This window comes from Myxine glutinosa, chromosome 1 (genome assembly GCF_964187855.1).
Source record: "Myxine glutinosa chromosome 1, kmMyxGlut1.1, whole genome shotgun sequence".
NCBI lineage: Eukaryota > Metazoa > Chordata > Myxini > Myxiniformes > Myxinidae > Myxine > Myxine glutinosa.
Window position 1 is genome coordinate 406,419,186 of NC_136261.1, and position 25,662 is coordinate 406,444,847.

The 25,662-nt window shown below is 44.7% G+C and overlaps 1 protein-coding gene across 2 annotated transcripts in view; it reads right to left on the reverse strand.

Annotated features, from left to right (window-relative positions):
• Positions 1-16,680: 16,680 nt before the first annotated feature.
• Positions 16,681-25,662, reverse strand: part of LOC137417230 (vimentin-like) — a 95,619-nt gene continuing 86,637 nt past the window's right edge. The window contains exons 7-10 of one of the 2 annotated variants that reach the window (XM_078770474.1): positions 21,883-21,964; positions 21,572-21,667; positions 21,240-21,389; positions 16,681-17,278 (exon numbers count right to left, since the gene is read on the reverse strand). In XM_078770474.1, coding sequence (XP_078626600.1) covers positions 17,246-17,278; positions 21,240-21,389; positions 21,572-21,667; positions 21,883-21,964 — 361 coding nt within the window. In that variant the 3' untranslated portion in view covers positions 16,681-17,245. Of the gene's footprint in view, positions 17,279-21,239; positions 21,453-21,571; positions 21,668-21,882; positions 21,965-25,662 lie in introns of both variants that reach the window. The other variant, XM_078770473.1, reaches the window with a different exon arrangement.

The window sequence follows — 25,662 nt, forward strand, 5'->3', positions numbered from 1 at the left end:
GCACTATACAAATGCTGTTAAAATTTCAAGTCAATCGGATGAAAATTGATGATTTCTCAGACGACAATTGATGATTTTGGAAGTTTGACCTTGAGTTGACCTTTGACCTTTTGACCTCAGAAATATTTTGTTTCCCAATTCAGTGAGGCACTATACAAATGCTGTTAAATTTTCAAGTCAATCGGATGAAAATTGATGATTTTTCAGATGACAATTGATGATTTTGGAAGTTTGACTTTGAGTTGACCTTTGACCTTTTGACCTCAAAAATAGTTGTTTTCCCAATTTAGTAATTCAATATACAAATGTTGTTCAATATTCAAGTCAATCAGATAAAAAATGGCGATTTTAGAAATTCGACCTCCAGATGACTTTTGACCTCAAAATCAATGGGCTTCTCAATTGTGACGACCTCGACAACTTGGTGAAGTTTCATGACGATCGCTTTAGAATTGTGACCTGTATGTGAGTGACAAACAAACAGAATAACAAACGCAACCGACCAATATATTTGAAAAATCTTCGATTTTGCAAGTAAAAAATACTTATTTTGGGGGGCAACCCCCCAGTAGACACCATTAGAGCCCGATTCTTAGCTCACGTGGAACTTATTTCCGGCGAGCTTCTGCGATGGCACCTCTCAGTCCATCAGTCTGTAAACACTTGCAACTTCTTCTCCGAAACTGCTGATGGGATTGTGACCAAACTTGGCACAAATGATCGTTGGTATGTTGCAACTCAAGTTTGTTCACTGCATAAAAAAATATATATACATATATATATATATATTGGAGAGCAAGGTGGTCAAAAAATCAGGGATCCAGGTTTGACCCCCAAAATCGATATTTGCTTTCTTCTCTGAAACCACAAACACAATTTTGATGAAACTTGACCACAACCTTCATCACCCGTGATGTACCAAAGTTTGTTCACGGCATTAAAAAAAATCGAAGTCTAAGGAGGTCGATGGGGGGTCAAAGTGGGTCTGGATTTGACCCTCCAAAATAGGTATTTGCTTTCTTTTCTGAAACAACACACATAATTTCGATGAAACTTGACCACAACCTTCATCACCCAGGTTGTAACGATGTTTGTTCATGGCATCAAAAATTCGGGCCCTAAGGGGGTCTACTGGGGGGTTGCCCCACCCCCTCCCCTCCAAAATAGGTATTTGCCTTCTTCTCAGAAACTACACATATAATTCCAATGAAACTTGACCACAACATTCCGTTCATCACCCGTGGTGTGCCAACGTCTGTTTCCGGCAATTAAAAAAATCTGGTTCGAAGGCGGTCCATGGGGGAAAGAGGGTTGCCCCCCAAAATAGGTATTTGCTATCTTCTCAGAAACTACACACACTATTTCGATGAAACTTGACCACAACCCTCATCACCCGTGATGGGCATTAAAAAATCTGCCCCCTTTGGGGTTTTACGGGGAGTCGAAGTGGGTCCAGGTTTGACCCCCCAAAATAGATATTTGCTTTCTTCTCTGAAACTACAAATACAATTTCGATGAAACTTTACCACAACCTTCAACAACCGTGTCGTACCAAAGTTTGCTCACGGCATTAAGAAAATTCGGGCCCTTTAGGGGGTGCACAGGGAGGGTTGCCCCCCAAAGTCGGTATTCGCTCTTTTCTCTGAAACTAAACACACAATATTAATGAAACTTGACCCCAACCTTCACCACCTGTGATGCATCAACTTCTGTTCACGCCATACAAAAAAAAATCAGGGGTTAAGGGGATGTGTGTGGGGAGAGGGGATGGGGGGGAGAGAGGAGGGGTTGACCCCCTAAAATAGGTATTTGCTTTCTTCTCCGAAACTACAAACACGATTTCGATGAAACTTGACCACAACCTTCATCACCCGTGATGTACCAAAGTTTGGTCACGGAATTACAAAATCGGTCCGAAGTGGCTTTACGGAGGTTTGTTCACGGCGCAAGAAGAAAATATGGGCAATACCCCTGGGCGCTCACCTGGTAGAATATAGCAGTACAACTACACGGATTAAAGGTATTTTAAACAGTATCACGGTATTTTAAGCCAATTTCGCGAAGAGTGGGCGAGCCATTGCCTGCACCCTGTACAAATGACAAATACCTACCCTAACCAGCAGAGGGCACTGCATCAGCAGCACATGCGCACCCTCAGCCAATGTGATGACACCCCACAGCCTTCCACCGCATTCAAAAGATGGGAAGAAGTGGAGGTTGTAAAATGTATTAAAATAAATAATTCAAAATTGTTTGTTGGAAATGGAGATGGGAAAGTGTATGTAAATAAATAAGGATTTCCAGAAAATTTGCCACAATTCAACATTGATGCCAAAATAATTAATGTGCCTCATGTCCAGATATTATTGCAGACTTGTGCTGAATATGAAAGAAATGCATCCAGTGATTTTTATCCCACCTGGATCAAATTGTGCAGGTGAGGTATAGGATCGCGTGGTGTAGGTGAGGTATAGGATCGTCACGCACAATTTCGATGAAACTTGACCACAACCTTCGTCACCCGTGATGTACTAAAGTTTGTTCAAAGCAGAAAGAAAATTTTCCCCCAAAAAATAGTTATTTACTTTCTTCTCCGTTGCATGTTTTGTGGGTCATCCACACTAGTTTAGTGGGAAGAAAGGGGTGTCGTGCACCCCCCGGAAATCAACTTCTAATCGACGTCTCTAGATCAGAAAAAATGCGTAGAAAACGATGAGCTATGTTAACAAATTGAAAAAATGTCCCACGTATCATTTCTATGCAAATTAGTGCCGCCATTACCCAAAAATCATTTTTTTGCCATATCTCGGCCATTACTGCAGATAACTGAACAAATAAGGTGTCTATACCCATGTTTTGAGGGTCAAGGATCATTAAAAGACCATTCCTGAAGTAACTATGCATGTCCTTGGCATGTAAATATGTAAATTCTAAAGTGTCGACATTACCGAAAATTTGATTTTTAGCTGTATCTCAGTCAATATTGCAGATACGTTGACAGAGGGTTTTTTCAATGTTTTTTTTAGGGCAATACTTTCACCAATGTAACTTCTCTTTCCCATTCTCTTTCCCATTCCAGATAAGCAGTGGTGATAGAAGTGGACATTAAGCCATCATGCCCAAAAGAAAACGTAACCAGAGCGCAGATCCTGCAGCCCCCAAACACTCCCCGCCTACATGCATCCTTCATGTGCTATCCACATCTGATCATGATAGTTTTACACCCCTCAGTAAAATCAAAGGAACTGCAAGTGAAAAACTACAGCAACTTCATAAGATCCGGGACCAACGTCTCCATCAATCACATGAGTCCCCATATCGTATGCAATCAGTGTGCGACCAGATTCCTACAACTCTCCCCGATGACCTGGAAAGTGTTGGGTATCACCGTCAGTGTTATCAGTACTTTACTGGCAACCTCAATCGTCTGGGAGGTGATACAGAACCAGAAGCATCAACCTCGCAATGGCATCACTCCCTTCGTAAATTGTCTTCAGCGGGTTCCGCTGGACCCATCTCCCCACCAGAGTGCATTTTCTGTGACAAAGTAGAGATCAAAGATGGTGATCGCAAAACTGAGCAAGTGGAAGTCTTCTCATCTTGGAAGAACAAAGAAAATGCATGGGAGCAATCGAATCATGGGCCGAGAAAATGGGTCTCGTTCGAATTCATCGACGGGTGAAAAACAAAGACCTCTTTGCTGTCGAGGCCAAACACCATCCATCATGCTTGAGAGCTTTCCGCACAGCGTTCGCTAACTACGAGCGTGGGATTCGTAGAGCCGAAAGAGCAATTAATACCGAGCATGCTCGCATGTCAGCCGCCCACAACAAGGCACTCGTCTCGGTACTGGAGCACATTCAAACTCATGTTGTCCAGCAGAATGAGATCCTACGGCTATCTTCCTTGCGCTTGCTCTATGTTGAAGAACTGAAATGGAATGGGTACGAGAACTCGAACTATCGCTCTGAGAAACTACTGAAACGACTAGAGAATGACCCAATCAAGAACCATGTCTCATTCACGAAGGTCGATCACGGCAAAGTTGATGCAATTTCATTCTGGCTCGTGTACAGCTTTCTACCTCAATTTTCAAAGTCCAATGCCTCTTTGTGTTTCAGGTCGAGGTGCGTGAGCTCCCCACAATCTACATCAACCAGGAAGAGACTGATACTAGGGTGGTACTGTACCTCCATCACGCCGCCGCCCACGGATACAAGAACGCTGTGGTCAGAACCCCTGACACAGATATCTTTGTGATTCTTCTCTACCACGCTCACGCCATCAAGCTGACTGTATACCTGGATACGGGGTCAGGGAAACATCGACAACTACTCAACCTCTCTGAGCTCGCAGAATCCCTGGGAGAAGACTACTGCGGCACTCTTCTTGGGTTCTATGTATTCAGTGGAGAGGACTGCACCAGTTCCTTCAAAGGCTAGGAGAAGGTGGGGCCCCTGAAAAAGCTGGAGAAGAACCCCAGGTTTCACAAGGCCTTCAGGCAACTCGGTGATGACTGGAACATCAAGCCACAGGTGCTGAAGCAGTTGGAACAGTTCACCTGCCTGATGTACGGACAGAGTCGAGAGTCTTCGGTGGACATCATCCGTACCAAGCTGCTGCGCAAAATGGTGGGGGAGGACAAGAAACTCACTTCCAAGTCTAAGGTCGACCTGGCTCGCCTTCCTCCCTGCCAATCTGCTCTGAAGCCACACATCCAGCGTGTGAACCACCACGTTGCCTCGTACAAGCGAGCTGACGAACCCATTGTAGAAAAGCCAAAACCCTACGATAAGGGGCAGGGATGGATGAGGACTGACGAAGGCGTGTTGGAACCGGTGTGGTCCTGCGGTCATGTCCTTCCAACCTCGCTGGTTGATCTTCTGGACACTGAAGATCGTGAAGAAGAGGAGGAGGAGGAGGAAGAAGAGGACGAGTTTGACTTTGAAGATTTCATTGAAAGCGACGATGATTGATTGATCTGATAGTGGACCTGTGATCGCAAAAATAACACCATTTGTGAAATCATTGCCCTGAAAAACCCCTCTTAACTTATCTACAATATTGGCTAAGATACAGCGAAAAATCAAATTTTTGGTAATGCCGGCACTTTCGAATTTACATGTTTACATCCCAAGGACACACACATAGTTACTTCAGGAATGGTCCTTTAATGCTCATTGACCCTTAAAACATGGGTCTAGACACCTTACTTGTGCAGTTATGTGCAATATTGGTCGAGATATGGCAAAAAAAAACGATTTTTCGGTAATGGCGGCACTAATTTGCATACTATTATGCCACGGACACATGTGCTCCCTTCATGAATAGTTTTATTACAATCTTTGACCCTCAAAACATGGGTCTAGACACCTTATTTGTTCAGTTATCTGCAGTAATGGCTGAGTTATAGTGAAAAATAGATTTTTCAGTAATGACGGCACTAATTTGCATAAAAATGATACGTGGGACATTTTAAAAATTTGTTAACATAGCTCATCGTTTTCTACGCATTTTTTCTGATCTAGAGACGTCGATTAGAAGTTGATTTCCGGGGGGTGCACGAGACCCCTTTCTTCCCACTAAACTACACCTACCAGTGGTTCCCTGGTTCTACCCTATTTTTGAATAGAGGCTGTGGATAAACAGGATCTAAAATATATAAGCCCCCAGGCCCAGGGTGGGCTGACACATGCATGGGGGCTAAATCTTCTTCTTCCTCTTTGGGGTGGCATCATTGGCTGAGGGCAGGAGATTGCCGCTGTTGCAGGCAGGCGAGACGTCAGTTTAACCTCCACCCGAAGGACGATATACGCACTTTGATGAACATGCCTGTGCACCACCAGGATTTTTTTTTTTTTTGTATACAAGATCGAGGCTCGTGAAAGAGCTAACATTAATCACACAAAAAGTCAAACCGACACACCGACACATAAAACACAAAATAAGGGGAGCGGTAGACAAGATGGGGAGAGAGGGGGAAGGACACAAACACAACATTTGAGAGCAGGGACATCGAGAGAAATGTGGGAGGGAGAGGGCTTGGGGGGAGGTGGGAGAGGTATAAAACATATGGACACTGCCAGGACTTCCAGGAAAGAAGTTGGAATTTCAAAAAAGTGTATCTGGGGTGAATTAGCGGGGGTAGAAAAGATCAAGGTTTTGGATGGGGGAAGATAAGAGATGGAGGTGAACAGCTGTTTTAAAGACCTGGAGAGAGGAGTGGGATTGAAGGGAGTTGGGGAGTTTGTCCCAGAGGTGGGAGAAAAGGGCAATGAAAGAGTGAAGGTGAGCAGATAGCCTAGATTTTGGCAGTTTAACCATAAGATGGTTGCTGGGCAGATCTTGTGCGACCTGTAGGAATATTTGGGGGACAGAGCACAGAGAGAGCTGGGGGAGCAAGGCCGGAGAGGAGTCGGTAGAAGACAGAAAAACCACCACCCTGGTTGCGGTGAGTGAGTGAAAGGCCCTCGGAGTTAGCTTCATCGCAGGAGATTCCAATGATTCTGAAAGCTTTGGTTTCAACAGCGTGAAGCCGAGCTATGTGTGAGGCAGGAGCACCGGCCCAGAGGGGGGAACAGTATTTCATTGATCTGCGGATGAAAGCCTTGTATGTGGTGAGGAGCTCAGGTGTGCCAAGGAAGGACTTCGCATGACGGAGGATGCCCAGTCGGCGACTGGCTTTGGAGGCCAGCTTGGAAATGTGGTTTTCCCAGGAAAGATCATGGCAGATAGTGAGACCCAAAAGTTTGAGCGACAGAACTTCTTGGAGAGGATTATTCAGAAAGTAGATGGGAGGGTTGTCCAGTCGGTCTTTTTGGAGAGACATAGTAAGAGTGTGAGATTTGTCAGGATTGAAAGACATGTTCCACTTGTTTGACCAGTCTATGATTTTGTCTAGGTCTGCAGAGAGTGAGGAGGCTGCAGACTGCCGATCTGAGGGATGAGGAATGGAGTGGCAGAGCGTGGAGTCACAAGCAAAGAGATAGAGAGGATTTTCCAGAAAGTCGGAGAGATCATTGATGAAGACCAGAAATAGCACAGGGCCCAGAACACTGCCTTGGGGAACTCCAGCCTGAACAGGAAGGGGAGATGAGAGAAATCCATTCAGGGCCACATGTTGACTGCGACCAGAGAGGAAGTCCGCAAGCCATGCGTGGAGATTTCCATGGATACCATAGGAGGAGAGTTTGGTGAGCAGAGCTGGGTGCCAAACCATATTGAAGGCACGTGATATGTCAAGGGAGACAACTCTGATTTCCTGTATGGCATTGACGACCTCCATCCATTGTTGAGACAGCAGAAGCAACATGTCCAGATTAGAATGACCTGGTCTGAATCCAAATTGATGATCAGAGATCAAGCCATTGGAGAAGAGGAAGGATTTGATATCCAAAGCAATGATGGATTCCATGACTTAAAGTATAAAGTTTATAGATGGGCAGTTTATAGCTGTTTATCGTTTATAGTTTTAGACAGTTTATAGCTGGGCCGGGATTCGAACCCAGGCTTGACAGCTTGGAGGCACCTGTGGATACCTTCAGGCCATCTTGCCAGCCCTAACAAACAACCTTAACAAGAAATATGTCGTGCATAGCACGATACTTGCAAAGTCCACAAAATAAGTTGTTGGTCTGTGATGGCCTCAAAAAGAATTGGTGGTTGAATTCAGTGACCAGATATGCAAATCCTCTTAAAATTTCAGGTCAATGAGAACAAAATTGAGGATTTTAGAAAATCGACAACGCTTGTGACCTTTGACCTATTGACCTTTTTACCCCACAAGCAATAGGCTTCTTGCTTATGACCAACTCTACCATTTAGTGAAGTTTCGTGAAGATCGGTTGAAAATTGTGACATGTAGGCGACTGACATAGAGACAAACAAACAAAGACAGAAAAACGCACAAAACCAACCAATATACACTGCATGACCAAAAGTACGTGGACACCCGAACATCACACATCTCATTCCAAAATCATGGGCATTAATATGGAGTTGATCCCCCCCCTTTTCTGCGATAACAGCCTCCACTCTTCTGGGAAGGTTTTCCACGAGATGTTGGAACAATGCTGTGGGGATTTGCTTACATTCAGACACAAGAGCCTTAGTGAGTCGGGAACTGATGTTGGGCGATTAGGCCTGGCGCGCAGTCGGCGTTCCAATTAATCCCAAAGGTGTTCAATGGGGATTAAGTCACGGATCTGTGCAGGCCAGTCAAGTTCTTCCACACCGATCTTGACAAACCATTTCTGAATGGACTTTGCTTTGTGCACCGGGCCATTGCCATGCTGAAACAGGAAAGGGCCTTTCCCAAACTGTTGCCACAAAGTTGGAAGCACACAATCGTCTAGAATGTCAATGTATGCTGTAGTGTTAAGATTTCCGTTCAGTGAAACCAAGGGGCCCGACCCGAACCATGAAAAACACCCCCAAACGTGATTCATCCCTCCAGAGAACGCATTTCCACTGTTTCAGAGTCCAATGGCGGCGAGCTTTACGCACTCCAACTGACGCTTGGCATTGCGCATGGTGATCTTAGGCTTGTGTGCGCGGTCCGGCCATGGAAACCCATTTCACGAAGCTGCCGATGAACAGTTGTTGTGCTGACATTGCTTCCAGTTTAGTTGCTGTCCAGTTGTTGCGGTTTTTAGAACCTTCACTTTATCAAATTAAGTATTAAAATCCCTAATAACCCCCCGTGTACATTTCCCCTTAATTGGCTGTTAATTGTTGCACCTTAGTTAGTCCATGTACAAGCACGTAGCCAATCATAGAACCTCTCTATAGTTATTTCTTTATTATGTGTATCAGTTAAGGCTCTGTTTTCCACTAGTTGACCTTGCGCTGCACCAAATCAAATAAGATAGATCCCCTTTCAATTGCCCAAAAACCTCCATTGCCAACTGCATTCGCCCTCCATTACGCATGCGGTCAACTCGGGGAAGAAGGGTGTGGCCCCACCTCGTCATCAGGAGGAGGAGTGAGCCAGCCCCGATCAACCAACCAAGAATGAGGGGATTGGCCTGAGAGGGCGGAGAGAGAACGATCGAGGAGGTTCGTGAAAGTTCCATGGGCGTGGTTATATAACCCGTCGCGCGGAGCCCCCACCTCAATCCAGTTGAGGAGGAGCTGAGAGTCCAGTTGAGGAGGAGCTGAGAGTCCAGTTGAGGAGGAGCTGAGAGTCCAGTTGAGGAGAAGCTGAGAGAGGTTTTTGAGGGAGGTGCGCTGGACCAGAGGCAGATTCTGTGGAGTATTAAGGGAGCGTCGGAGACGCAGGAGGCGGAGGACGAGTGAGAAAGCTGCCGGTGTGAAACCGAATACGTGGAGCTGCCGGCTCCTCGCTGCCAGCCCGGAGCGGAGCTGTGTGCCGGGTTTTGCCTCGACCCCAAAAGCATGGACCGAAGCACGAGCTTGGAGCCGGACCTCGACGCCTACCATCTGCCGGGACCCTCCTCTGCCGTCCCATACCATCCCTGCCATTCCATCCTTTTGTGTACGTGAGTTTGTTTTGTGTGTCTTGTCCCTGGGTATAAGTTAAGCTTGTTATAAGAATTGCACTGTGTCTTCTTCTTCTTCTGTAAGTTACTTTCGTTTCTTTCCTTCTCCCTTGGTTTCTTTGGTTTTGTACATAATTAGTAATAAATACCTGTGTTCTTTCTTTACCCCTTTTGCTTCTTCACATTCTGTCGCTTTAGAGATTTCCCCATTGAGTTCCTGTGGTGCGATTTCGGCCAACGTTTAGAATCGGGTTAGTCCTTGTTAAACGGCTCGGATTCCGCAGCTCGCTTCGCTCGGCGTAATCCATAATTACACTGTGGTCCGAGCAGGGGGGAATCTCCTTGCGTACCGGAAGGCGTTGGTACTTAGGTCATAGGACGGATAGGCCTAATACCCTACCCAGAGCTGACCGGGCGTGACGTCATACCCTCAGGATCAGTGATGGCCAGTATAAAGGACAAGGGGTTAACCCCCCTTGGCAAGGGGAGCGCCGTCGTCCCAGATCCATAACACTGTCGTGTTAAGATTTCCGTTCACTGAAACCAAGGGGCCCGACCCGAACCATGAAAAACACCCCCAAACGTGATTCATCCCTCCAGAGAATGCATTTCCACTGTTTCAGAGTCCAATGGCGGCGAGCTTTACGCCACTCCAACTGACGCTTGGCATTGCGCATGGTGATCTTAGGCTTGTGCGCGGCTGTCCGGCCATGGAAACCCATTTCACAAAGCTCCCGATGAACAGTTGTTGTGCTGACGTTGCCTCCAGAGGCAGTTTGGAACTCGGTAGTGAGTGTGGCAACCAAGGACAGACGATTTTTATGTGCTACACACTTCAGCATTTGGCGGTCCCGTTCTGTGAGCCTGTGTGGCCTACCACTTTGTGGCTCAGCTGTTGGTGCTCCTCGACGTTTCCACTTCACAATAACAACACTTACAGTTGACCGGGGCAGCTCTAGCAGGGCAGAAATTGATGAACTGACTTGTTGGTAAAGGTGGCATCCAATGATGGTGTCACGTTGAAAGTCACTGAGCTCTTCAGTACAGCCCATTCTACTGCCAATGTTTGTCTTTGGAGATTGCATGGCTGTGTGCTTGATTATATATCCCTGTCAGCAATCGGTGTGGCTGAAACAGCTGAATGCACGAATTAGAAGAAGTGTCCGCATACTTTTGGTCTTGTAGTGTACTTAAAAAATCTTCGATTCTTGCAAGTTTCACAAGAGAATTCAGTATCATTGGAATCTCCCGCGATTAAGCTAACTCTGTGGGCCTTTCAGTCACTCACCGCAGGCAGGTTGGTGGTCTTTCTGTCTTCTACCGACTCCTCTCCGGCCTTGCTCCCCCAGCTCTGTCTGTGCTCTGTCCCCCAAATATTCCTACAGGTCGCACAATATCTGCCAGCAACCATCTAATGGTTAAACTGCCAAAATCAAGACTCTCTATTCACCTTCACTGCTTCATTCCTCTTTTCTCCCACCTCTGGAACAAACTTCCTCACTCTCTTCAATCCCACTCCTCCCTCCAGGTCTTTAAAACAGCTGTTCACCACCATCTCTTATCTTCCCCCATCCAAAACCTTGATCTTTTCTACCCCCGTTAATTCACCCCAGATCCACTTTTTTGAAATAACGACTTCTTTCCTGGAAGTCCGAGCAGTGTCCATGTGTTTTTTGTTTTTTTTTACCGCTGTTTTTTTAAAGTCATATTGGAGGCACCAATGACATCGTCATTAACATATGTTATCCCAATTGGAGAGTTATTTAGAATGACCCATGTCGCATCTTTACGGAGTAACCCATAGGGTAAAGCCGTCTAGAACAGTGTTTGTCCGTCTTTATGTATGTATGTATGTATGTATGTATGTATGTATTGTCGTGTGGCCGCCTTTGATGAAAATCAGGCGGTCACGGAAGCCGATCACGAAGGCCTTAGCTCTCGAGGCGAAAACTCAATGGAGGACTCAAAGACAGAAAGCTATACAAATTTTTGCGCGGGGTGGAGGGGCGGCGCAAGATCCCCTGCAGTCTTACCTGTTCTCGGGGCATCTCCAATGCCGCTGCAAATTAAATAAATCACACGGAAAACTGCGTTCAAGTATATACAGAAAATAATACAAGGATTTATTTACAAGGAATCGCGGGACAGGAAAATACGCGCCGGTAATAAAATGTCCTAATCGGGACGTCCCCACTCACACTTTGGATACGAGACAAAGGGAAATGAATTAAGGAAAATAAAACGTTATGGCATGTATTTGTGAAATGTGGTGCGTCTTTACTGTTTGTAGTCTGCAGTCAAGGCATCATCGGCTCCAAGCGCGCAAGCCAGCCGCAGCTTCGATGTCGGCGGGAAACAGGCCTCGATGTGCGCCTGTTCGCGCGCCGTCAGGCCTCACCAAGTGCCTCGCTGTAAGCTCCTCGTCAGTTACACCTGAGGTCCCGTCCGCTCGCAGCACTGAAAGCACCAAAAAGCACCGAGCACCACGACAAACCAAAAGCACCAAAGGTCCAACGCAGGGCTAGCGATCTCCACACGAAGCCGATCTCCAACATGAAGCTGATCTCCAACACGAGGCATGAAGAGAACTTCAGGGAAGCACAGAGAGAGACAGGAATGGAAAGGGCCAGGGAAGAGTGCGGGAGGAGGGAAGAGGGCGAAACGCTGGTGAGTCAGCAGTTTTAACACTCGCCCTGTGACGTCAGTTCTTTCTCCCCTCCAACCAGCATGGCGACCCTCCCCTTCCAGAATCTTCCCACTCCGCTGGCTTCCTACCATTGGCCGAGTGCTTCAAAACCCACCATGTCACGCCACCCTAGTGGCCAACCACAAGTCCTTCCCTTCCCTCCAATCATGGGGCATTTCTCTGTCCCTTCCACAGACCAATCACAGTCCTCCTGGGTGTGGCTATAGCCTGCCACGAGGCTCGTTGCTCGGCCAGCTCGTGGTGTGGCTGGCTGCAGCCCATGTAGTGGTGCCCCGATCTGGCTTCCTGTCTGTTTTCTTCCAAGGTCATTGTTGTGAGGGAGGGGAACTAATTACTGTTGTGCTCCAAGGGATCTATCTGATGTCTATGTGAATGCTTTGCCATAATGGACACAGGTTTGGCGACAGGGGGAACGACAAACAAAGGATTACCCATAATCCCTGTACTAATTAGCATGCCCCGCCCACCTCACGGCGGGGACACAAATACGACTTATGAACGACATCCGGGCTACACACAGAGCTTATTACAAGGTAGATTCCCTATCGTGACAGACGAAGCATGATACCTATTCAGATCTACCTGGCTCTATATATCACTCTACCCAAATTCACAACAGTATGTATGTCCCCTCAAACGTATACCAATCAGAGCTGAGGATCTGGTCACATGACAGGGTGATGTGATTACGTCTGATGTCATTACGGCGGTACGGCGGCTGACTCTCCACACACCGCCATTTTGATTCCAATTTTGTTCAGGCCGAACATATCGTCGCACCTGTCATATATCACAATCTCCATGCTCTACCTTTACGTTTTTCATTCAGTGTGAAACGCAAACAAACCGATTGTTAAAATGACCATCAAATATAAAAAGCATCGGGCGTTACGTCCCTTCCAACAAAACAGTATGTATAGGCCTTAGGCTTTATATGCCTTCCTTTCGGACCACTTCAGACAAATTAAGCCCAGGTTTCTTAATGCAGTAGTGTATCGTTTCAGTAGTATCATTTTCGTAAGAGTAATAATCTTAGTATAATTCACCAAATGTCCGTCTGTCCGTTCGAAGGTACCACAAAAACGGCTCAACCGATCGCAACAATATTTTGGGTGGGTATTCCTGGGACCCCTGGGAGTAAAATAGGCTATATTGTTTTTCCAATTTTTCCAATTTTTCCAATTTTCCAGTTTTTCCAAACACGATGGAATAATATTTACCGATATGAACAGTGATGTGGCTTTTGTTGAAATTCTACAAATATTGTTTATTCTATGTACCAGGAGAGAGTAGATCGACTCCTGACGAACTCTTCCGATATAAACGTGCGACTGAGAAAGACGTGTAGCGGCCGCTTCCGTTTTGCAGAATTCAATCTTTTTTCAAAATTGGCGCCATGTACTGTTTAGATTTTGATCATTTGCATGTGATATGATTCAATGGATGTTTATATTAATCGTTTAAAATAAAAAAAGCCTTCGATTTCTGATATTTTGCCTTTTCATTTGGGCTTCCCCATTGAAGCCACGCCCATAGGGCGGGTACCGTTGCTAGTATTAATAATATAGTAAATATAACCATAACACATTAATCCCAATGTCGCGAATACAAAGTTAGTGGATTGAAATGGTGTATGGTTCATGAATCGATGATAAGCGGTGTATGGTACTAACAACAGCGGAAGTAAGGAATTCGCCTTGGGTTTAGATAGCATGTTATTAACCCAACCCATGTGGGGGTATAATCTATACTACAGTAGATCTTCCCTCAGTTCTGCAAGTAAAACTTACCTCACGGATGTCGGGATTCCTCCAAATTTCTTTGTTTAATGTTATAAACAGCATTAGCGACTGTTTAAAAAGCTAATCATCTATGTTTGTGGTTTATCATATTTTACAAGCCCGGCTATGCCGCTGTTAGACTTTCATCTTGATTGTATGGCTTTGTTTCAGTCTTATTTTTCTATGCAGCACTTTGAGATATCGAGGTGCAAAGATTTTCGGTTTTTCCAAGATGGCGCCTATACCACGTAACCGATTACGTCATAATTATAATTTAAAAATTATACAAGTGGAGGTGCACCTATGGTGAAAATTTCCCGTCAATCGGACCAACGGTTGCAGAGAAAACTAGAATGGCACTCAGTGAAGAGCATACCTCTGCCTGGTTGGCCATATCACTCATTGGTGAAGAATCACTTCAAAAATTCTACTAGCTGGATTCGGATCCGGAATCTTCACCAAAATTGGATCGATTCTTCCTTGTCACACACACAACCTGTCTAACAAGTTTAATCTAAATCCGTCCACAACTTTTTGAGATATCCTGCTATGTATCGTTTTTGGCCCTATCGCCCAATGGTGAAGAATCACTTAAAAATTAAATAATTCTCATATCCGAATCCATTTTCAGATCTTCACCAAAATGGAATCGTCCTTGTTAGACACCCAATCTTTCCACCAAGTTTAGTCCAAATCTGTCCACAACTTTTTGAGATATTTTGTTCACAAACAAATGGACAAACAAGCAGACAGACAGCGGTGAAAACATAACCTCCATCCACCTTTGGTGGTGGAGGTAACCAGAAGGAAAAACGTAAAAATATGTTTTACGTATTTGTGAGAGATTGATATTTTTTTTGAAGTGGAATGCGTTGAAGAGGAAATTGAAAAAAGCCTTTTAAATCGGAAGAAAAACAGTGTGTTGTAATATACCACTGAACAAAACATTGCAGGGGAAAGTTTAAACATGCAGGTTGCAGGGGAAACTCTTACTATGTCTCTCCGAAAAGATCGACTGGACAACCCTCCCATCTACTTTCTCAACAATCCTCTCCAAGAAGTTCTGTCGCTCAAGATTTTGGGTCTCACTATCTGCCATGATCTTTCTTGGGAAAACCACATTTCCAAGCTGGCCTCCAAAGCCAGTCGCCGACTGGGCATCCTCCGTCGTGCGAAGTCCTTCCTCGGCACACCTGAGCTCCTCACCACATACAAGGCTTTCATCCGCAGCTCAATGGAATACTGTTCTCCCCTATGGGCCGGTGCTCCTGCCTCACACCTAGCTCGGCTTCACGCTGTTGAAACCAAAGCTTTCAGAATTATTGGAATCTCCCGCGATGAAGCTATCTCTGAGGGCCTTTCACTCACTCACTGCAGGCAGGTAGGTGGTCTTTCTGTCTTCTACCGACTCCTCTCCGGCCTTGCACCCCCAGCTCTCTCTGTGCTCTGTCCCCCAAATATTCCTACAGGTCGCACAAGATCTGCCAGCAACCCTCTGATGGTTAAACTGCCGAAATCTCGGCTCTCCGCTCACCTTCACTCTTTCATTCCTCTTTTCTCCCGCCTCTGGAACAAACTCCCTCACTCCCTTCAATCCCACTCCTCCCTCCAGGTCTTTAAAACAGCTGTTCACCACCATCTCTTATCTTCCCCTATCCAAAACCTTGATCTTTTCTACCCCCGCTAATTCACCCCAGATCCACCTTGTTTGAAATTCCAACTTCTTTCCTGGAAGTCCTGGCAGTGTCCATATGTTTTATACCTCTCCCACTGCCCCCTTCCCACGCCCCCCCCCCCAAAGCCCTCGCCCTCTCTCAGATCTCTCGATGTCTCCATGTCTCTCGGTCCCTGCTCTCAAATGTTGTGTTTGTGTCCTTCCCCCTCTCTCCCCATCTTGTCTACCGCTCCCTATGTTATATGTTTTATGTGTCGGTTTGTCTTTCTGTGTGTTCATGTGATTAATGTTCGCTCTTTCACGAGCCTCGATATTGTATACAACAAAAAAAAAAAAAAAAAAAAAAAAAAAAAACATGTTTAAATAATATTTAAACAGAACCGTAAGAAAAACAATATTATATTCACAAGATACCGACGGGGAGAGGAAGCCTAGAGGGACAACCACGTGTCACGTGAACAGGGCAAAAGGTGGAATGCAAGGAGATAATGGGGGCGGGGTGAGACAGTGCATGTGGACAGAAGCACATGATGAGGCAGCAGCACACGTGGAGAAAAGGAAATAAATGTTTTTTGGGGGGCGGGGGATTTAAAACGTTAGACAAAGAGTAGATGTTCGGGGAAGTATGGGGCAGAAGGGAAAAATCTAAGAACCAAGCAATACAGCAAAGTAATGAACTTAAGTTAACAAACAAGAACGGAGGAAGCCTCAGGTTACAAGGCCGTGCACGTGGAGCAAACAAAAAACGATTAATTAATTACGAGTTACAGGAAATTCAAACCAAAACTAACTAGAATCAAACAATAACGCATGGACGATAAAACAACGAGTGGAAATTTGACAAACACACGAATGGAAAAATACTTAACTTTTGATGCCTGGAGAGATTAAAAGTCGCCACCTCGATCGAGAAACCGGAAGCGGCAGTCAATCAGTCACTGATGATATCATTGTCAGATGATATCAGTGCCTTCATTATGACATCATAATTTGACAAGTGGAATGCTTGCTCTGATTAGCGTTATCTTGTTCAAATTTATTGAGCGTCATCTACACAAAGATTGTATGGGAGAATTAAATTGATGACACCGGTCACGTAGTTCGGCAGCCATATTGGATTGAACAAAAATCGACATCATCAATAAACCACACAAACACAGCAACTAGTAAACACCACACAAACACATCCTGGCGAGGGTCTGCAACCTCTGACTGCTCTTTGTTGTTGAAATAATTGTGTTTCGGCCTGAAGCACATCAAGCCAAGCATGCGATCAAACCATCTTTATTTATAGGTTATAACAATCAAAATCTATTTCTACACATAAAGAAAGAGGAACAAAGAAAGAAGAAGAAAGAAGAAGAGAGGGAAAAAACCAAATTAGGCCAGCACGAGAGGGAAGGAGTAGGCAGCCAGGCCTGGAGGGTGCTGCTCGTGTAAAGGACCAGGGCGACCTGAGGGAACCTCTCAGAATCTGGTCAGTCCCAAGGGAGGACCTACAGTCCGGGGGTCCTGAAGATGTCAGAAGAGGAGAGACCCAGACGATGAGGATGTGAGCGGTACTGTATCCTCCCGTATCAACTCAAGGCCAGGTCGGGGATCCGAACTGGAGTAGCTGCAGCAAGAGTTCGAATTAGCACGGCATTCAAGGCAGGCCCCACAATAGACCCCCAGGCAGGCCCAACAGCAGGCCCCAATGCAGGCACAATTTCAAATTGCTCCCCCTGTTGGTGTATTGCAGCATCCACTCAGCCCCGATAATCTTCCAGGCCTTCATGAAACAAACATTCCCCGTTTAAATTTCATTCTCCCCTATTTACATTTGCACACTCCCCATTCACCTGTAGATACTCCCCATTCACGTCCAAATTTCCTTCCCAAACTTCCCCATTGACTTCCACACATGCAGTCTCCTCCCATTTTAATTCAATTCCCGTTGTTGCAATTCCCTGCTCCTGTGCCCAAAGCACATCGGCTTGGGTCTCACATTCTTCCACTGTCAATTCCCCCCGTTTTGATTCAAATTCTGCCACCCTTGGCATCTCCTGTGCCCCATTGGCACCATTCTTTTGTTCTTTCTTTATTTCATTCGTTTGTTCAAATGCAGTTTTCGTTGCTTTATTCAGGGCATCCATTTTGTTTTCCATTCGTTTCATCAATTTCATCATCGTGACTTGGAAAGCTATCGGATATGCTTCCTCATTCGATCGCTTAGGAATGGGGGAAGTTCCACCACTAATCTCATACCCCTCTCTCTTCGGCTCACTTCCAACACTCCCCGCATCTTCTATCCTTTCCTCCATATGTACGTCGAGAGGAAGTCGTTTCCCCATGTGTATTGTACCTCATGAATCGATTTAAATTTAGCGACGCACCGTTTGCGCCGTTTCCCACTCCAATCAACAAAAAAAATTTTTTTTTGCCTCAGTCCTTTGAAATATTTAACGCCAAATTTATAACAATATACCACAATACCACAAATTCATAACAATACATTTCAAAATGCTGTAGAGCCAAAATCAGACTCAAGGCCTCTTTCTTGATAGTAGAGTAAGCCTTTTGATGTTTGTTCAGCTTTTTGGAGAAGTAACTAACTGGCTTTTCAATACCGACGCATCATCCTGAAAGAGCACAGCTCCCACACCAACATCGCTTGCATCTATAGCTAATTTGAACGTCTTACCAAAATGGGGAGCGGCCAATACTGGTTCATTGGCCAGAATAGGATCTTTCTTGGGAAAACCACATTTCCAAGCTGGCCTCCAAAGCCAGTCGCCGACTGGGCATCCTCCGTCGTGCGAAGTCCTTCCTCGGCACACCTGAGCTCCTCACCACATACAAGGCTTTCATCCGCAGCTCAATGGAATACTGTTCTCCCCTATGGGCCGGTGCTCCTGCCTCACTCGGCTTCACGCTGTTGAAACCAAAGCTTTCAGAATTATTGGAATCTCCCGCGATGAAGCTATCTCTGAGGGCCTTACACTCACTCACCGCAGGCAGGTAGGTGGTCTTTCTGTCTTCTACCGACTCCTCTCCGGCCTTGCACCCCCAGCTCTCTCTGTGCTCTGTCCCCCAAATATTCCTACAGGTCGCACAAGATCTGCCAGCAACCCTCTGATGGTTAAACTGCCGAAATCTCGGCTCTCTGCTCACCTTCACCCTTTCATTCCCCTTTTCTCCCGCCTCTGGAACAAACTCCCTCACTCCCATCAATCCCACTCCTCCCTCCAGGTCTTTAAAAGAGCTGTTCACCACCATCTCTTATCTTCCCCCATCCAAAACCTTGATCTTTTCTACCCCCGCTAATTCACCCCAGATCCACCTTGTTTGAAATTCCAACTTCTTTCCTGGAAGTCCTGGCAGTGTCCATATGTTTTATACCTCTCCCACCCCCCCCCCCTTCCCATGCCCCCCACCCCAAAGCCCTCGCCCTCTCTCAGATCTCTCGATGTCTCCACGTCTCTCGGTCCCTGCTCTCAAATGTTGTGTTTGTGTCCTTCCCCCTCTCTCCCCATCTTGTCTACTGCTCCCGATGTTATATGTTTTATGTGTCGGTTTGTCTTTCTGTGTGATGAATGTTCGCTCTTTCACGAGCCTCGATCTTGCATACAAAAAAAAAAAAAAAAAAAAAAAAAGCTTTCAATTTGTCAAAAGCATTTTGACAGGATTCAGACCACATAAATTTTGCATTTTTCTTCAACAAGTTGGTTCGGAGTACCACGAGCGAGCTGTAATTCACACAAAATTTCCCGTAGAACCCGGACATACCGAGATACCGAAGCAATTCTCGCTTATTGGTGGGGACAGGAAAATCGGAAATCGCTTGGGTCTTAGCCTGCTTCTCTTCCTGCATTTAGGATCTCGTCACTACACAAGCAGGGAAAATCCCGGGGAACTCCTCTTGCAAATCCTCAGTTTCCTGGTAAACTATAGGATGTATTGAAACTACTGGGGAAACACAAACCCTATCCCCAGCCAAATAATTTCCCAATAGGAAACTAACACCCTCTATAGGGAGAGTGGGGACTATCCCTACCATCACTCATCCTGTGACCAAATCAGACTTCAACTTCACCCTATGCAAGGGGACCGGGACATAACTACTTGCAAGGCCCTGGATTAATGCAGTCGCTTTCACCGAACTACTCAAAGTCAATGGTAAGACATTCGACAACATCAACGACTGAGCTGCCCCAGTATCCCTCAGAATAACTACCGATTTAGCTTCCCCGTCCCAGGACACTTGGCCCCTTGACACAAAGGGTTGATAACAGTACAGCACATAGCTCGTAAGGTCAGCAGTATCCTCAGCCTTAACTGACAAGGCACAATCATTGGGGGTGTCCACTTTGATTTTAACCAAGGCGATAGGTCTAGCGGAGTCTCCCTGCTTCTCCTACCTTTGCAATTTCCAACAATTAGACTTCAGATGTCCCTTCTGTTCACAGTAATAACACATTGGGGTCGTTCCCCTGCGAGATACCCAATTCGACCACTCAAACTGTCTACCCGGAGATGACCGCACCAATGGACCCCTATGGTCTGTCCACTCCCCAAGTTCATAATCATCTGCACCAACAGCAGCTCTTTTCAACTCACCAACCGTATGATCCGTAAGGTGTGTCCTAATGTCCAAGGGGATACTGTTCCTAAACTCTTCCATCAAGATAACCTCCCTTAGATTACCATAGGTCCGATCCACTTGTAGAGAACGATACCACTGATCAAAACTCATTTCCTTCTCCCTCGCAAATTCAAGAAATGTCTGCCCAGCCTGTCTTGTTAAGGTTCGGAACTTCTGCCTGTATGCTTCCGGAACTAGCTCATAGGCTGACAACACAACCCTTTTAACAGCCTCATAATTTTCCGACTGATCTTCCGACAGAGCTGAATACACTTCCTGGGCTTTCCCTGCGAACACACTTTGTAGTAGCAGGGTCCAGTATTGTACTGGCCACTGAAGACGTTTGGCTATCTTTTCAAAAGACAGAAAAAACGTTTCCAGCTCCTCATCGTTAAATTTGGGAACAAGTCTAATTTTCCGAGCCACATCAAAGGAACAGGGGAGATCATTTGGACCCCCACCTGAATCGACGGAAACCGGTTGGGCCTGTCCCACCTGAATTTCTAATTTTCTTAATTCTAACTCTCGTTGCCTTTCTTCTTGTTCAATGTCCTCTTCTTCTTTTTCTCTTTCAAACCCTTTGCTTTCTTTCTTTTTCTCTTTCAAACTATCTGCTTTTTTTTGTCTTCCAACTCTATTCTGAGCTGTCTTTCTTCTAATTCTATCCTGGCTAATTCCAAGGCTTCACTCCTCAACTTTACCCACGGTTCTAAACCCATGCGACTGACAATAGCTGAAATAATCTCCGCCTTTTTCATACCAGATGTCCCACAAAGCCCAAGATGATCAGCTATAGCTCGTAACTCTACCTTACGTAACAACTTCCATGGTTGTGAAATAATTGTGAGCTGCAACATGAGCTAGAAATTGAGAAACTCGACAGATGTTTCTTCGCCAGAAATTCGCCAGATGTGTTATTCACAGAGGGAGATGCGGAGTCGTAATAGAGCACCTTGTAGTTGTGCCACTCCTCAGCATCCGCCAGCTTCTTAGCGGCAATGGATTCGTACTCCGCACGGATGTCTCGCAAAGAGCCGGTCAGATTGGGTGGAAACATATCCACTTCAACGTTAAAATCCTGCATATTCAGGTAGCGAAGTTCCTGTGGGGCGAGAGGGGAAATGGTCCAAATGGGGGAGCTGATGGTGTTTGGAGATGTGTTCCACTGTGGTGAGGTATGTTTGGAATCAAGAAAAGGTCACCAGGTTAACGGAATGTTGAAGGACAAAAAGTGGCCATGAAGGGAATTGAAGGATAAAGGCAATGTCTCAGGTGTCGTGTTACCTTCTCATGCAGATGCTTGACGAAGATGCTCTGCCCTTGCTGAGTCTTGATCCTTTGTTCTAGCACGATCTGTACCAGTTTTGCGTTGTCCACATTCTACAGGAGACGGCTCCAATCAGGTCCCAAAAGATTAAACAATTTGTCTACAAATGGTGTCTGAGACACCTGTGTGTACTTGGTTAACAAGTACAATACACGCAGCAGATCCATAGTGAATGCCTTGTGGCACACCTGGCATCTGGGTTACCTGTATACACTTGGTTAACAAGTACAATACGCAGCAGATCCATAGTGAATGCCTTGTGCCACACCTTGTGGGAGTCCTGCAGGTTCTTCTTCACTTGTTGCAGATTCCTCTCGGCTTCTTCCCGCAGATTGGCCTCCTTCTGCAGCCTACATGTGGTGGAAGAGAGGAGCACGGAAGGTAATACACTGTATATTATTATTATTATTATTATTAGTCCATTAGCCCTAATTAGCCTGCGCAGCAGCAGATTGGGTTTGTAATCACTTCTGTGTGTGTGTGTGTGTGTGTGTGTGTGTGTGTGTGTGTGTGTGTGTGTGTGTTCGTGTGTGTTCAGGCCGTAACTTTTTTTACCATTTGACTTATTGTCATCAAATGTGCCCCAAAGATTTATTATGATAATACGAAGATGGAAAATTAATAATTTTGTCAAAATTTGTCAGTGTCACCTAAAATCATCAATTTTCATCCAATTGACCTGAAATTTCAATTTGCCATTTCAGTTTTGTCCTAAAATTTTGAACAAAGCTTTATTATGTGAATATGGACAAGGCAATTTAAGAATTTTGTGAAAATGTCAAAAATTCAAAGGTCAGCATCACATACAGTCGTCAATTTTAATCCGATTCACCTGAAATGTAAAGAATTTATATTGGGTCACTGAATTGATTAACCAATTAAAATCTACACTCCCGGTCAGAAGTTTTAGAACACCTCAATTTTTCCAGTTTTTATTGAAATTTACGCAGTTTAATGTCTCAATGTACTCTGAAATTAAGCATAGAACAAATAAACAATTGGAGATAAAAAAGAAATAGAATCATTTTGTTTAACAAAATTTAATTTACATTTTTGACTCCGCAAAGTAGCCACGTTTTGCAGATATAACCACCGAACACACTCGTGGCATTCTTTCTACAATGGAAATCAAACATTGTTCGGGAAGTTCTTCCCAACACTGTTGCAGAGGTTCCCACAAATGTGTTGCACTTGTAGGTTGCTTTGCTTTCACCCTTCTGTCCAGTTCATTCCAAACCAGCTCGATGGGGTTTAAGTCTGGAGACTGTGCTGGCCATTCCATGATTTGAAGCCTACCGTCTTGTTCTTTTCCTCGAAGGTAGTTTTGACATAGCCTGGAGGTGTGTTTAGGGTCATTATCTTGCTGTAGGACGAACCCCTGACCAACTAGGCGTATACCAGAGGGTATTGCATGGCGCTGCAAAATGCTGTGGTAGCCCTTTTGGTTCAGGGTGACAGTCACTCTGTGCAAGTCGCCGACTCTGGATCCAGAAAAGAGCCCCAGACCATCACGCTTCCTCCTCCATGTTTGACAGTTGGTGTCACACACTGAGGAACCATCTTTTCACCTACTCGACGGCATACAAAAACCCTGCGTGATGAACCAAAGATTTCAAATTTTGATTCATCGGTCCATAAGACCTTCTTCCAGTCTTCAGTAGTCCTCTGGCGGTGCTTCATGGCCCAGGCAAGCCTCTTTTTCTTATTTTGCCATCTTAGCAATGGCTTTCTTAATGCCACTCGACCTGTCAAACCTGCAGCTCGAAGTCTTCTCTTCACAGTTGAACCTGAGACTTGCTTACTTCGACCAGTGTTAAGCTGTGCTTGAAGCTGTTGTCCTGTGAGCCGCCTATCACGCAAGCTGTTGACTCTCAGAAACTTGTCTTTTGATTCTGTTGTGGCTTTGGGTCTTCCAGACCTCTTCCTGTCAGAGTTTCCTCCAGTTTCCAAGTGCCTTTTGATGGTGTAGGAAACTGTACTCACTGACACCTTGGCTTTCTTTGCAATTTCTCTGAAGGGAAGACCTACACTTTTAAGGGTTATAATGGTCAGTCTGTGTTCCTGCTTACCTTTGTACCATTTCAGGTTATTTACTGGACCTGAATTGCTTAAATTTCAATAAAAACTTGAAAAATTGAGGTGTTCTAAAACGTTTGACCCGTAGTGTATAAACTGATTTTTTTTTTTAGATCTTTTTTCATTTTGTATTTTTACCTCCGCCACCAATGGTGGATGGAGGTTATGTTTTCACCCCTGTCTGTTTGCTTGTTTATGAACAAAATATCTCAGAACGTTGTGGACGGATTCGGACGAAATTTAGCAGGGATCTAGCGTATGTCACACGGACAAAATGATTAGATTTTTGTGAAGATCCGGATTCGGATCCGGCTACTAGAATTTTAAAGTGATTCTTCAACATTGGATGATCAGGTCAAAAACGATACATAGCAGGATATCTTAAAAAAGTTGTGGACGGATTTGGACGAAACTTGGTGCACCGGTTGGGTGTGTAATAAGGAAGCATCGATTCGATTTTTGGTGAAGATCAGAATATGGATTCGGATATGATAGTTATTTAAAATTTTAAGTGATTCTTCACCATTGGGAGAAAGGTACAACTATACATTGCGGGATATCTCAAAAAATGGGTGGATTTGGACGAAACTTGGTGGACTGGTTGTGTGTGTGTGACAAGGAAGAATCGATTAGATTTTGGTGAAGATCTGAATATGGATTCGGATATGAGATTTTTTTTTTTTTTGAGTGATTCTTCACCATTGAGTGATATGGCCAACCAGGCGGATGAATGCTCTCTACTGAGTGCCGTTATAGTTTTCAGTGCATTGGTACCAGAGACAGTACGCCAGAGGAGAGGGTATTGCATTTGAGTCCGTTTGTTACTTGGCCAAAAACAACAACATTTTTTTGCAAGTATGTTGATCACTCCGGTTTGTGTGTTTGTGTGTGTGTGTGTGTGTGTCTGTCCACTCACTTATACTTACCTACAGGTCACAATTTTAAACCGATCTTCATGGAACTTCACCAAATGGTAGTGTTTGTGGTCTGACAAAATACTATATATTTTTGAGGTCAAAAGGTCAACATAGGCCAAGGGTCAACCACCTTTTTTCTCATTTCTTAAACTTAATTTTAATCCAATTGACTTGAAATTTGAATAGGATTTACATATCGGCTAACTGGATTCAACCACTAACTATTTTTGAGATCAGCGTTGGCCAAAAGGTCAACATAGGCCAAAGGTCAATCACTTTTTTTGAATTTCTAAAATACTCACTTTTCATCTGATTGACTTGAAATTTTAATAGGATTTACATATCAGCTTTCTGAATTAAACCACCAACCATTTTTGAGTTTAGCATAGGCCAAAAGGTCAACATAGGCCGAATTTCTAAAATTGTCAATATTCATCAGATTACCTTAAACTTTGAAGGCGATATGCATATCAGGTCACTGAATTAAAAAAACTAATTATTTTTGAGGTCAAAAGGATGTCCACTGAGTGCCATTCTACTTTGTTCTGTTTTGCTAAGTGCCGCTCTTTGAGTGGTTTTTCATTCTGTCTGTCTGTCTGTTTGTCAATCGCCTCCAGGTCACAGTTTTAAACCGATCTTCACAAAACGTCACCAGATGGTAGAGTTGGTCATAAGGAAGAAGCCTTTTGATTTTGAGGTCAAAGGTCCGAGATTTGAGGTCCGATTGACTTGAAAGTTGAACAGCATTTGCATATTGAGTCACTAAATTGGGAAACCAATTGAGGTCAAAAGGTCAACACAAGGTCAAACATCAAAAATCATCTATTTTCATCTGAAATATCGTCAATTTTTATCGTATCAACTTAGAAATTAAACAGCAATTACAAAGTGCATCACTGAATTGGGAAAGCAACTATTTTTGGGTCAAAAGGTCAAAGGTCACCTCAAGGTAAAACTTCTAAAATCTTCAATTTCTACCTGAAAAATAATCAAATTTCATCCCATTGAACCAAACTTTGATGAATTGATTGTCAATTTAAATCTTAATGAAATGG